Below are 14,099 nucleotides of genomic sequence, written 5' to 3'. Positions count from 1 at the left end.
ATTAACTTGTTAAAACATGGTGCCAAACAAAAGATCTTGCTGATAGAAACAACTAGGTTTTTATTTGAAGTCAATAGGTGATTTCATTACAAAGTTATGATCATTTTTACTAGCTACAAAATTTGATAAATTTATCTGCCCTCGAGATGTGAATTACCTGTGGGCAGATAATTATGCATAAATTTATCGAATTTTGCACCTAATAAAAATACTCATAACTTAAGAATGAATTCACCTATTGACTTCAAATAAAAACCAAGTTGTTTCTATCAGCAAGGTCTTTGTTTTGGTACCATGTTTTAACATGTTAATTATTGCCTCAGGGAGTTAAAGACAAAAATGATCAACTTTCTATACAAAAATGGCTGTAAAGGTCACCATAGGTTGAATCAGCGATGGCACTATCTCTAAAAATACATGTTTTGGAGAGTACTATTTATGTGGAAAGTTTCATGGCTTTATGAAAAAGTGCACGATTTTTTGGTTGTGCCGCTATACTATAATAGAACAGTCACCGCATATTGAAATATCCTAATAAAATGTTCACAGATGCATTGGGTACTCTAATAGAACAGTTAAGACACAATTTTATATGAACATATCTGGAGTGTAATGGAACACATCTGGGGATAATTGGAGCATAATAGTAGAAATTTTGGAGCATTGCTCAAAGGCATAATAGGCAATTTCAAAAGCATAATAGGCTCAGGCCTAGTTTTGATTATGTAATGAATTCCCTAGGGAATCATGTATGTTTCACATCATACTTGGTGCAGTCAATGTGATTGGGCTACAAGCTATGTATTTTTCTCCACAATTCTCAGTATGGCAGAACATAATTGAAAACTAAACATAACGACACTACTTTGCTCACCAGTGATTAAGAGTTTGGATAAAAGTTTGTCATGCAATTTATTGCCTAATTAATACTTGTGGAACTGTATCATGGGCAGCTCCAAGAATTTTGGTAATCATTAAAACTATGTAGAAAGGAAGGGATAGAACTATACCATAGTGGGAGAAGCACACTGGCATGCCTATTTAGGGGTGCTCCGGCAGCTCCCCCAGAAAATATTTTGAAAGTTAGGTTTGAGAAGTTTATTAAACACTATTATAAATGCTTAACTGTTGTATTAGGGTGACTGTTCTATTAGAGTATCTTGATCATGCTTGATCGGTTTCTGGAAACCTCAGAAATCCCCCTTGGAGCCACCCCTGTCTGTATTTCCTATCATGCAGATTATAGAGCTTTACTAATGATACCAATGAATAACATCACATAAAGTAAAAAATCAAACACTGGAAATTTGTTCTAGTTGATTATTTTTGTGCTAAATCGAGAGAAACCTGATATATACTGTTAATGTAAGTTTAATCCTTACTCTGTGAGTTGCATTGTCACGGAAAAATCGGTCCGGGTAAAATTGGTCCGGCCGGACCAGTTTTGGAAGCTATAAGTGGTCCGGCCGGACCAAATTTAGTCGACCAAAATTGGTCCGGCCGGACCGATTTTGGTATCCAAAATTGGTCCGGCCTGACCAATTCTGGTCCGGCCACGGGCTTGCTCAGTATATATAGGTGAGACTATACGCGCAATCGCGGACCGGCTTACATCATAGACCTGGCCGCTCAGTGCGCGTGCCAGAGACGGCGGAGAAGGATAACTTGCAATGGTGTAGCTACCATGTAGGCAGGTGAGGCAAGTGCCTCACCAAGTTAGATTGAGATCGACATACTCTAATAGAGCAGTCACCCTAATAAAGCAGTCACCCTTATAGAGTAGTTAAATTATACCCTATTAGAGCAGTCCCTCTAATAGTCATCCTATCCAGGGCGGTCGACAGGGGGGAGGGGGGATCTGGGGCAAAATTCCCTGGGCCCAGGCTCCAGGGGACCCCACTGTTCTACCATAGAAAGATCGAAATACTCTAATAGAACAGTCAGGCAAATTTTCAGTTGTATAGTATAATTACTCTAGCAAGCTGTTAAAATTGTCTCAGATTCAATTTCAGAGATGTACTTTTCAAAAAAATTCTCAGTAGGGAATAGAGTAACCACCAGTCCAATAAAATTATCAACAAATGCTACTGAAAACACTCTCAAATTCAATTTCAGAGGGTCTAATTTTCAAAACTCTCCTGACAGTGTGGGAGCATGCCCCCAGACCCCTCTACATTAAAATTGGTATGCTTCGCATGCAAAGCACACTAAGGTGTAATTACTGGTATAATAGGGCCCCATATTCTTTTTTTTTGGCCCAGGCCTCTTGAATTCTTTCAGCAGCCCTGATCCTATCACAACAGTTGTAGCTTTGCTACACTGCTGAAATCACCCTCCATGTAGTCTAACTTCAGATGACCTAACTTATGTCCACAGATCAGAGCCCCCTAGCTATTCTATAATATATACATGTTAAAGTGTGTGGAGTGTACTCTAGTGCATGCATCATTTTAAGGCTACCATAAAGCAATGCCAAGTCTGCCTCACCTATTTGAAATTTCTGGCTACGCCCTTTACTTGATGATGTTAATGTTTCAGATCACATGATTATTAAGCTTCAGATCCATGATCATTAAGCTGTTTATGGAGCCTGCTAGCTAGCTACATATTCAGCCATGGATTATAGTTACATCGCACACTAGTTTTTCACTCACCATTGTAGCTATATAGCTACGCATACCAATTTTTTAAAGTTGTGCCACATGCATAGCTATGTTGCTACTGTTTATATGTTTTACTATTACAAACTATATAGTTCTGTATGCATGTTCTTGCATAATTGTGACTTGAGCTATCACTTCAGCGGTGTTTTTTGGGGGGAGGGGTGCATGCATGCATGGATTACTTTTATACCATCACAGGGGCGGATCCAGAGTTTCGAAAGAGGGGGGGCACCTTTCTGAAAACCAAGTTGAAGACCAAAAAAAAAAAAAAAAAAAAGGTCACAACAATAATAGCTAGTTATCCTTACCAACTATATCACGTCTGTTATGTAAAATAAAATCCTATTTGTAGCTTCATAGGTAAGCTACACTGCCTCATGAACATTGTGACTGCTTTATTAGAGTAATTGACTGCTCTATTAGAGCATCTCGATCTTGTATGCAATTTCTTGAAGGGGGGGGGGGGGCATTTGCCCCAAATGCCCCATCCTGGATCCGCCACTGCATCAATAGCATGTGTAAAATCAATGAACAGTTTGACTGTGATAAAGTTTTAAGATCATATGCAGCAGACAATAATAATAGTACAGCTGTAACCCTCAGGTACACAAAACAAACCACGTCTTACACATCTATAAAATGACTAGTTTTATTTATGCTAGAGAAGCATTCTAAGCAATGGAATGCTTTGCTCTTAATATCATCTAGTTTAACACCAGCACACTTTGTGTGGCTCCAGGATTTGCATTTATCACATTTTACCTGTGGTGGATAGCTATATATAACATAGAGTGTGCATGGCCAAAGAACTCACTCACCCAATCATTATAATCTGGATGGCTTACACTGGTATCACCTGCTCCACACATCATACATCTTTCACGCATATCTGCTACAGAATGGAATTATAGTATACAAACTATATAGATGCATGTAGTTGTATATACTTGAATATGACAGCAAAGTGATTCCAATATTCTCACGGGCTTTGTCAACATTTACACATCTTAACTGCGTTTCATTGATTTTCCCTGATAGCATTAGCTGTTCAGCCATCTAAACATGTACAGTACAAGGCGGAAATGACACTAGCCTTAATGTATACCTTTAAGCAGTAAACTCCGCAGCTACAACCATCATATTGAACACATTTTTCCAATTGTACTAATCTAAATTTCTCTATGTTGATCTTATCTGTCCCCAAGAAGTTGTTTCTTGTCTTGAAATATTTTCTATGTATAGTATAAAAAACTGACGTTCATTATAATGGAAAACTAACTTCAATGCACCAAAAGTCCCACGAGCAGAATGGCTTGATCCAGATGGGTTCAGATGGTAAAAGATTTTTGCTTCCAGATCTATTGCCTACATGATTTATGACAAATGCACATATGTATATAGCTGCATGCACTACAAATTATGAACTTACAACGAATATCCAATGATTGGTGCCTTGGTTGTACAAACCTGCAATCATCTTCTTTGTAGTTAATACCTCCTACATGTGACATAAAGTATATAGTTGTAGTGGACTTTTGCATGAGTTACAATATACCTTTGACAATAAATGTGAAGAAATGTTGACAGCAGCACGGTTAATTATAGCTGTCAATGAAAATGTTCCAATGATATAACAATTCCCGTGTATGATTGCTATCAGTCGAAGGTATCCATTGACAATCTTTTAGTTGGACATGTCAAATAATCAACATGACTCTATATTATACCTAACCTCAACATTGATATAAGTTCTAGGCTTCAATGTATGGAAACTTCCATGGTGTATGGTAAACCTACCAATTCTTGCCTTCACTACATGACATGGCTGCCCTTTTAAAATGCTTTCCAATTGTTTCTGTTATTAAAGCAAGCACATACAACAATATGCAATATATACAAGAGCATTGTAATAAACTTGTATGCATATACATAAGCTAGAAACTATGTATTAGACATGAAATTTGATGTTAAAGTATACACAACTTTTTAGTTGTTGTTGAAGATGTAACACCAATAGATATCTTAGAACTAGTTGAGATAGCTGTAGTGGTAGACTTGTCTGGGACTGCTGTAGTTGTAGGCATAGCTGTAGAGGTAGAGTTCACTGGGATGGTCGTAGTTTTAGCTGTACTGGTGGTAGAATTTACTGGGACGGCAGTAGTGGTAGAATTGATCAGGATACCAGTAGTGACATGGCCATAAGCATCACACTGTAATTTTTATGGTTGCAATAGCAATAATGTGAGTGATCATAATTATGAATACCTTTGATTTCTCTTGCACATCCGTTTCAACATTATCTGTCTAAATAACCAAAATAAAATTGGTTGAGTGAAGTTGAATTCTAGAGCATGTATACTGTGTGCATATTAGCTACTATACATAAAGTTGGCAATGGTTATGAAGGGGTAGACTGGCTTGTATAACAATTACGCATACCTTGAGAAGTTTACATTTTCTCTTCCTAGGATTTTGTTGCCTTGCCACATTGTCATCATCTGAAAATTGAAGTTTTCTTTTACATTTACTGATGCCTGTTGGTAAATCCAATATTAATGCAACATGGTCCTTTCCTAGGTAAGGTGATACTTAATGCATGCATCATAATACCATACATTTACCTTGCGATGCTTCACAGCTAACACTTTTGTCGAAAGCAGGAATTTTGGATGGGCTTACTACATGATGTACAAACAATGGGGGTATAAACATATTCTCAATATTCCATTATCTCAGCATACATACATACATATGCCAGTTCAATCACAAAAGTATTCAGACAAGATAAATTGAAGCTTACACTTGAAGAATATTAAAATTTACAGGAAATTTTCAGGAGCTGTTCAGGAAAGTCTATAGGAAATTCTGCGCTGTACTGAAACTTTCTTGTTCAGGAAATTTTAAAATTCTTCAAGTGTTATATTCACAAAATTATACAGAACTTCAGTCAAGTACTCTAATCATATTATACTAAAAAGTACAGCTGGCATCAAAATAGAGCAGTTAGTTGTACATGCTCCAATATTTAAGGGCTTGAATAATTGAAGTCCTACTATGTATACCCCCAGATTAAGTTATCACTACATAATTATATATATGCTCTATTTTGTACCAAAATCTTGTACCTTTAGAACACACCACTGGCAATTGTACAATAGGTGATAGGAGCTTTCTATCTTTAAAGAACACTGGGAGAAATCCACCTGGTTTAATAGGTGAGCTAGCATCTGCTGGTTCATTGTCATTTCTGCCCACTTCATACAAAGAGTGATCCAGTGAGAGCCCATGTTGGTCAATAAATCCAATATTTCCTTGAGATATAGTATTGTGAATGATAGAATACGAGCCATCATGATTTCCTCGAGCTCCTTGCATTAAACTTCTAGAGCAGACAGAATTGTCCTTTCTTCCCACTTCATAGAAAGAGCGATCTAGGGAGAGGCTGTGTTGGTCAATAAATCCAATATTTCCTTGAGATATAGCATTGTGAATGATAGAATATGAGCCATCACGGTTTCCTCGAGCTCCTTGCACTGACTTTCCAGAGCAGACAGAATTACTGTTTACAGATTGATTGTCTGATTGAGATTGGTTACTGTCACAATTCTTTAAAGAGCTGTCACTGTCTTGTTTGGAATCCGGTCCCTATATACATACATGCACATTAAACATTACAGTTTTATTCATCGTGCAGTACAAGAACTTTTAGCAGCCATGTCAATATTGGAATCAAATAGTGTAGAAGACACAATTGACAAACACTTTCACGAGGGCTCATATTTGATAAATGTGTTCCCTTTTGTGTTAGGTCTAGTGTCCACAGTGAATGTGGGATGTTTAGCTGAACTACTCAAACAAAAGTTTATCAAATCAGATAGAAGTGATATGTTACTCTCCACCATATTATATTGCTTGTTCGAGGCACAAGATGAAATGCTTTGCTGTGAGTTTGGTCAGGTGTTCAGTGAGAAGAATGATGTCAAGTTAGCAATAAGATCAGATTTAGAGTATCGTTATGCTGCTTATTTCCTCTCTGTATGTGGATGTAAATGTTTAAATGTGACTTTTCCATCTCTTTTAAGAGACACTCAATTTGAGTTATTGGGTCATTATTTATGCAACACTTCAACTGATATATCCTTTAATTTTGATAATGTTAGACTATCAGAAAAAGGGATGAAAGTATTGGATGAAATTCTTACCTGTCAGCATAACCTTTGCTCATTGAAGATCAGCAGATTGATTATTAACTCCCCAAATTGTGTCAAACTAATGTGTGATACTATTTGTAAATACAATCTATCCATTATCACAATTTGGTTGTCGGGTACTTATACTATGAGTAAAGTTGAACTAGACAGTCTTGGGTGCCTTCTTATCATATTGAAGTCTGTTGAGTGTTTATGCATTACATGTTCACCAGTCCAATCTTTGATATCTTCAGATTCATTTTCTAATGCATTGTGTGATACAAAATCACTGAAGCAGTTTGAATTTGGCATATATTCATATGATGATGGTAAAATGATTAGTAACATTTTGAGTCAAAATAGTAGCTTAAAAACGTTGCGTATAAATTATGTAGAAAATACTGATTATTTGACAATGATATTTGATGGCTTGTCATCAAACAAAACAGTAACTTGGTTTACTGCATCCCCTGCAACACGTGTTAGTGACTTGATTATGTTAGGGCAGAGTATTGAGAAATGTATAGCACATAATCAATCATTGACTTGGCTTGACTTTAATTTGAAAGTTATGTGGTCATCTTCACAAGTATGCTCCATCTGTACTGGTCTACAATCCAACAACACTTTAGTAACACTGGACATTTCTGGCTGCTACATAGACAAAACAGCCAGTGATGCTGTGTGCATCATGTTGTCACTAAACACATCATTACAACATCTCTTCCTTAATCCAGTCCACATGGAGAAACCAGAAGCTGTTGCTATAATTGACACTTGTAATACTAACACTACACTGGTAGTGTTGTCATTGCTCAAGTGGTCTTATAAATGGAGGGCTTTCAAGTTTGTATTTTCAACTGATCAAAAAATTGATCACATGTTGGATCAAGTACAGAAATCTCGACAAGACAAAAAGAAGCCAATCCTGAAGGTTATCTGGTAAGTATCAGTACCATACATGTTGTGTTGTTATAGTTTTGTTTATGTGTATATATAGGGAAAATCTGGAGAATACGGTGGTCAAGAAGGAAATATTAAACACACTGAAGTTTATAAACACACCTGGGATATACTAGATATGTATATGTGCTATTTACTCACATTACAGTAAGTACTGCATACACAGTCCTAGAAACAAATGGTGTGATACAAGACCCAGCTTGTAGGGTTTTTGAATTTTGAAAAGTACATACGTATACACATGCACACATATATTAGCTAGTTGAATTTGAAAGTGACTTAGGGCTGGTGATGGGGTTAGTTGTGAACATCGAAATAATCTCCCATTTTACCCACCCAACTCTTCTAGGAAATACCATATCAGATGCAAAATATTGACAAATTGACTTTAATTCACCTAACAATTCATGTCCAATTCTTAACAAACTGAATATAGAGATTGGAATACTGTATAGTGAGTTTTTACCATAAAGACTTTATTTTCGTGAACAGTGGCTAGCCCCGGTAATTAAATTCGCGCTTATTTTATCTTGTGTGTTTTCAAATTTTCTTGTCTTCTTGCCCTGTAACTTGATACATATTGTTGTCCCACCATGAAACGAAAACAAACTGCATATCCTTGAGATATCCTTGAGAGGGTGCGCCCAGTACTGTTGGGTCATCACGCAGTAGGCTGGCTGCTCAGTATAAATAATAAATAAATAAATAGATTGCTGCATGTCATTGTGACCTAACACTGCTACAACTGTGTCTGGCTTTATACTGGGATCTACTAAAACTGTCCATCACAATAAAATTATACCTTCTCGTGTTGTACTACTTACAGATGAGCCTCTTTCACACACCTTGTGCCACTCCAATGAGCACTGTTTACAAAATGATTACAAAACATACAAACAAGTTATGTTGCTACATTAGTACATTGTTACATTACCTCCTATGCCAAGAAGAAATCTTGTCACGTGTATTAATAGAGGATGATGACTTCTTGTTGGGTATATCTGTATCTAGATCTATTTCCCTTGTAGCTAGACAAACCACGTATATACTTCTCGCCACATAAATACTTATTCTGTATGTCCAAACTGTAGTAATTTAAAAGTCTTGTCTGGTAAACAGCACCTCTACTCCCAACAAAGCTATTCTAAGCTGTTCCCCACTAACTAAATGTGAAATACTAGTGGACTTCATTGGAGCTTTTCTTGTCTTTCACATTACAATTAATGTTAATACCAGGCTCTTCCTGTTTTTGTATTCTGCTTTCATCTGATTTCAAAGAAACAATGGTCCCATGCGTATGTATAAATGATTTTAGATGCATCCCACACAATTACATTGACAGAAATGTTCAACTTCTTCTTCAAACAGAAATTAATTTGGCATGAACTTAATTATAAAGAATATGATGCAACCACACCAGTATATATGTAGCCTTATCTAGAAACTGCATGAAAGCAAAGTTGACTGTTCAATTAGAGTGTTTTGTCTTGTGTATTCATTATGCTCTATTAGTGTATTGTTAGTATTAGTATTAATTCATGGATATGCAGTACAAGAAACAATAAAATACTAAAAGCCTTTGTTCATATCCATTATATGTTCTTTAGAGTGACTGAATGGACTGGACACCTACCTGCATACAATTTACATGTCACACGCATAGATACAAAACAAATAAAGATATAATACATGTTTGTGTAAATTGTGTTCATGTATACTTCTGGTGAATGGTTTGCCTCTTCAGTCTTCTGTATCCTTTAAGATTGTTGTTATTCATGATGACTCCACTTTCTACAGTCATATTTTTACTGTGGTAGTTAAAGTAGTCAATTTAACCAGCTATATATTTTTATTAGTTTTGTTAGTCAACCATGTAATGCTTATTAGAGCATATTGTAATTACCTCTCCACTACCCTTGGGAGCCACTTATACATAAAGTACAAAATACAGAACCTGTTAGCAGCACATGCTCATACGTACAACAAACAACAACACACAATGTCAAGAATATTGGAAATGTGTGACAACACACTCTGTAGTGAAAGTTTAACATACCACAGAGAAAAATTAATATACCAACAAAAAAAAATGTGTAAGGTAGCTAGTTAGTTTGATTGTTATTGATGCAGATCTGGTATTCGATAACAGCTATACTATGTACTGATGATCGGTTGTGGAAATGCAGTGCCTCCTAGCAACCAAGCAATGATTATTTAGTACAAGCAAAAACTAGACCGATAAACTATAAGCTTCTGTTGATTATGACATCTCTTATTGTGGTCACACTCAAATATGCACATGTTATTTAATACCCTGTGACCATTATTGGATACACCACTAAATTAAATACTGATAAACTAAATTAAATGTAGATGCAGTCATTTCTTCAGATTGACTTATAGAGAAGATTATTCAAAATGGCTGCCCATATAGCCTGTTCTCATAATGCTCTCTAGTCTGATCATTACTGGTAGCCTTTTATTTGAATGATGAAAGTAAATGAACAGTTCAATTAAAGTGTCTTTCCACTATATGCTCTATTAGAGTAATTGAATGGACTGGAGACTTCTGTATAAAACTCATTGATGAAAAACATAATATGATTAATTACAATCTATAAAATCAAAGATGTATAATACATGTTTTTGTTACTATATGGGCCGGGTCTGCTATCTATATATTCATGCTGCATTCTGTGACAGCTGTTAGTTATATACTCCACTGTCTGCATTCATAGTTATGTACTGGTATAAGTAGCCAAACTGTTTAGTTGCATGCATGCAAGCAAACTCAAATTCATTTATTCTTTCAGAATGTGGAACTCAATTCCTATCTTCAACAACCTTGCTAGCTAATCAGCATCAATCTCTTTAGTCTCACCATCTGAATCATAATGATATTTTTGTCAGTTGATCTCAATATTTGCTGTAGCATTAAGCATTCTGGAGGCAGTACATGTGTGATCAGCTGTTTGAACTAACTGCTGTGATATGTAATTACTGTCATTTGACTGTAGCAAATTGGTGATGACACTGACAGTAGTGTTGATGTTGTTATGGACTATGCATGAGTCAGAAAGATGACTACCCCACATTATAGGCGACACATGCAGGATCAATGGCTGGTATGATAGCAAAGCAGATACCCTGGTCATTAACAACTTCATCAAGTAGTTGGTTAAATCATTTTCTGTCACCTCTGAATGGAGAAGCATATGAGGACAACTGTAGCTGCCTGCAGTGTAGAACATTCCATGTGTGGAGGCAAGCACAAGTCCACTTGTACAGGTACAACCAGAGAGAATGGCCTGGTTGGCTAAATACATTGCTGATGTGCTGCATGAAAGCCTCAAACATTATCTGAGTCAGGTTTGCCTTGTTTTACAGCTTTGTATCCTACATAGGAATCGTTTTGGTTCATCTATCCAGCGGATAATTTGTGACATCAAGGAGAGAGATTGCGCTATGGTTGCCCCAAAGAGCTATGTAGCTAGTTACCATGGGGAGAAGAACTGTGTATTACTTAACGGTGAAGAGTCTATTGTGGGTGGCAATTGTTTCCACTATCCTGAAGCTCTTTTCAAGCCTGTTGTCATGGGGAAATTATCAGACATTGTTCAGGAACTATGCTATACAATTCTATTATGAAATGTGATGTACAAAATCAAAAGGGTCTTTATTTTCCCAGGATTTGTCAAAATTAAGGAAGAAATGACTGCCCTGGTACCACTTAATATAAACATTAAGATCATTAATACTAAATGTTCTACATGGATGGGTGGTTCTGTCTTGTCCTTGACAGCTTTGTTCCGGTCAACGTGGGTCATGCAGCCAACAAAAACACAAGAATGTGCATGAGATGGGGATCACCATGCATTGTCCATTCTATGTAAATGCCACCATACAAAATATCAGAGCATTGTTCAGTTTATTACATTACAGGGTGTATTGTGGTTTATACATTGAAACAGTACCACATGTGTTTAGGTGTGGTTACTGTTTGTTTGTTTGTTAAGCTGCTATATTATAGGTGTTCATGGTTTTGAGGTTTAACATTTGCTAGGATGAACCTCCACAATAATAACATAAGTTATTACATAGTATGTCAATTCAGAATATGGGAAATATTACCACAGAATTTACCACACTTAACTGTTGTATAGTACTCCTGAATAGACTATGTTGTATAAGCTGCATCACGTATCAATTGCAATTTTTAGTTTTCTTTAAATTAATGAATTAATGCAATGTTCACGTCTAGATCTCAAGCTGGAGGTAGATCATTTTTACTGTGAGTAGCCATAATACCTGTAGCTATAAGTTATTGTTTATATAATAATTGTTGTTCACGTTTAACATAAAAATTCCATTGATTTACCCTTAGCTACTGCATGTACATAGTGTGTTATATTTAGAGTATAGTAAAGATCATGATAAACGTATTTTATTTAATCACAATGTTAAGTATTTATACAATTTAAGCATAATATTATATTTGTAAACAAATCACAAAATTCTGCCATGACATTACTCAGTATCATCAATGTTATACTGGCATAAATGGCTATGACATATATACATTAAATTGTGCAATATTATGTTATAGCTACAGTTAAGCCTAATGATAGTTGGAAACAACTAGCTTAGAGTCAAAAAAGTTGTATTACTTCATTTTGTTAAACAGGAAACTTAAAAGGGATATTTCTCAATTGATAATAATGAGAAAGGATATTATGGTATATGTGTGAAACCACATTAAGTCCCTGTTTTCTATTGTCTGCATTTTGGTGCGTGAAGTATTTATGGGAAATACTTAACAAGGTGTTATAACATCAACTTGCAGTTATGTATACGTTCCAGGAAAACCTTATTAGTTTACTATATCTATAGCAATTAAGTTTAGACTGCAGATGTACATATGTCACTATCAATATACTTGAACAAAGAAAACATGTATATACTAAATAGTAATGATTCCATTTTAATGTACATGAGTAACATGACTATTTCCATACATATTGTGTACATGTGATAACAAAAACAAAAGGTCTAGATCTATAGGTGTGAATGTCAGTAGAAAATTACAAGCATGTATATATCTTGATGCAACTATTAAGGCTGTCACATATATAGATGTTACCATTTGAACTGACAGCTACTCCACGTGGATTTAGTAACTGAAAATTTGTTTTGCCTTTGGATCCAAACTGATGAATGCAGCAACCATCCTTGCTGTAAACTATAACATGATGATTCCCTGTATCAGTGATAAAAACAAAACCATCTTCATTAACAGTGAGACTACGTGGACCACTTAGTTTATTTTCACCAAATTTTCCTATACAGTGACCATCAAGTGTAAAAGAATATATGCAGCCATGATCACAATCTGCAACAAGCAACTGGTGTTCCTTTGTGATTATCACTCCATTGGGATTGCATAACAGTCCTTTTCCTATGGTTTGACAAAATCCACCATTGTTTGTAAACTTTACTATGCAGTTCTGGGTTGAGTCAGCGACATATACTCAGGGCCGCCCACAGGGGGGGGCAACTGGGGCATTTTTCCCCGGGCCCCAGCCTGAAAGGGGCCCCAGGAGGCCCCATGAAGGGCCCCTGAATACCTGTTTAAAAGATCGATATACTCTAATAGAGCAGTCAGATCTTAATACTCTAATAGAGCAGTCACAGTATTCTTCAGAGGAGCAGTATAGCAAGCTTATAGATAAGGAGATATGGTTGGTGATGGGTAGTTATTGTATTGCCAGCAGGTTGTGACCTTTTTTTTTTTTTTTTTTTTTTTGGTCTTCACCTTACAACTTGGGTCAAGGGCCCCACTTTAACTCTTTGCCCTGGGCCCCTTAATTTCTCTGGGCGGCCCTGCATATACTTTACTGTCATGTGTCACAACACCAACTGGAGAGTCTAGGGTAGGTTCACCAGATGCACCTTCACCATAGTGGAACACATAGTTGCCATTAATATCAACTTTTTGTACCCTACGATTGTTGAAGTCAGCCACATACAAAAAGTTGCTAACATCAAATGTAATTCCACAAGGATTGTTTAGTTGACCAACATTGGGGTCCTTGTTTCCAAACTTCCAAAGAAAGTGGTACTCATGTTGGAACACATACACACAATGATTTGACTGATCGACAACTGCCCATGCATACGCCATTTTTAGGGCCAAATGCAATGCCCCAAAGCTTACCCATTTTACCATGGTAGTTCACTATGTTGGTGGGTCGTTCTATTGAAGGATAGTTCCTGCCAACCAGGA

General features: G+C 36.3%; 3 protein-coding genes across 4 annotated transcripts in view; 2 read left to right on the top strand and 1 right to left on the bottom strand.

Moving 5' to 3' along the window:
- LOC136259241 (uncharacterized) overlaps positions 1-14,099 on the top strand; it is a 29,946-nt gene that overhangs the window by 10,742 nt on the left and 5,105 nt on the right. The window contains exon 4 of the mRNA XM_066052730.1: positions 12,078-12,107. Coding sequence (XP_065908802.1) covers positions 12,078-12,107 — 30 coding nt within the window. The remainder of the gene's footprint in view (positions 1-12,077; positions 12,108-14,099) is intronic.
- LOC136258320 (uncharacterized) lies at positions 3,480-6,350 on the bottom strand. Its single transcript, XM_066051643.1, has 13 exons — positions 6,339-6,350; positions 5,789-6,308; positions 5,285-5,341; positions 5,103-5,236; positions 4,929-4,967; positions 4,647-4,873; positions 4,396-4,518; positions 4,219-4,344; positions 4,093-4,161; positions 3,943-4,028; positions 3,769-3,895; positions 3,611-3,719; positions 3,480-3,555 (listed from the first exon to the last, which is right to left on the bottom strand). The coding sequence occupies exons 1-7, from the start codon at positions 6,348-6,350 to the stop codon at positions 4,497-4,499; spliced, it is 1,011 nt and encodes a 336-aa protein (XP_065907715.1). The 3' UTR covers positions 3,480-3,555; positions 3,611-3,719; positions 3,769-3,895; positions 3,943-4,028; positions 4,093-4,161; positions 4,219-4,344; positions 4,396-4,496.
- Positions 6,339-12,199, top strand: LOC136258686 (NLR family CARD domain-containing protein 3-like). Of its 2 annotated transcripts, XM_066052030.1 has the most exons (3): positions 6,339-7,795; positions 7,854-7,963; positions 10,630-12,199. In XM_066052030.1, the coding sequence occupies exons 1-2, from the start codon at positions 6,378-6,380 to the stop codon at positions 7,930-7,932; spliced, it is 1,497 nt and encodes a 498-aa protein (XP_065908102.1). In that variant the 5' UTR covers positions 6,339-6,377; the 3' UTR covers positions 7,933-7,963; positions 10,630-12,199. The 2 variants fall into 2 exon arrangements, with proteins under 2 accessions (XP_065908102.1, XP_065908101.1); XM_066052029.1 differs by lacking the exon at positions 10,630-12,199 and having other exon boundaries at positions 7,854-8,489.

Source organism: Dysidea avara, chromosome 6, assembly GCF_963678975.1.
Source record: "Dysidea avara chromosome 6, odDysAvar1.4, whole genome shotgun sequence".
In the NCBI taxonomy this organism is placed as follows: domain Eukaryota; kingdom Metazoa; phylum Porifera; class Demospongiae; order Dictyoceratida; family Dysideidae; genus Dysidea; species Dysidea avara.
The sequence above is the reverse complement of the archived record's forward strand: the minus strand, read 5'-3'. Positions and strand labels throughout refer to the sequence as shown.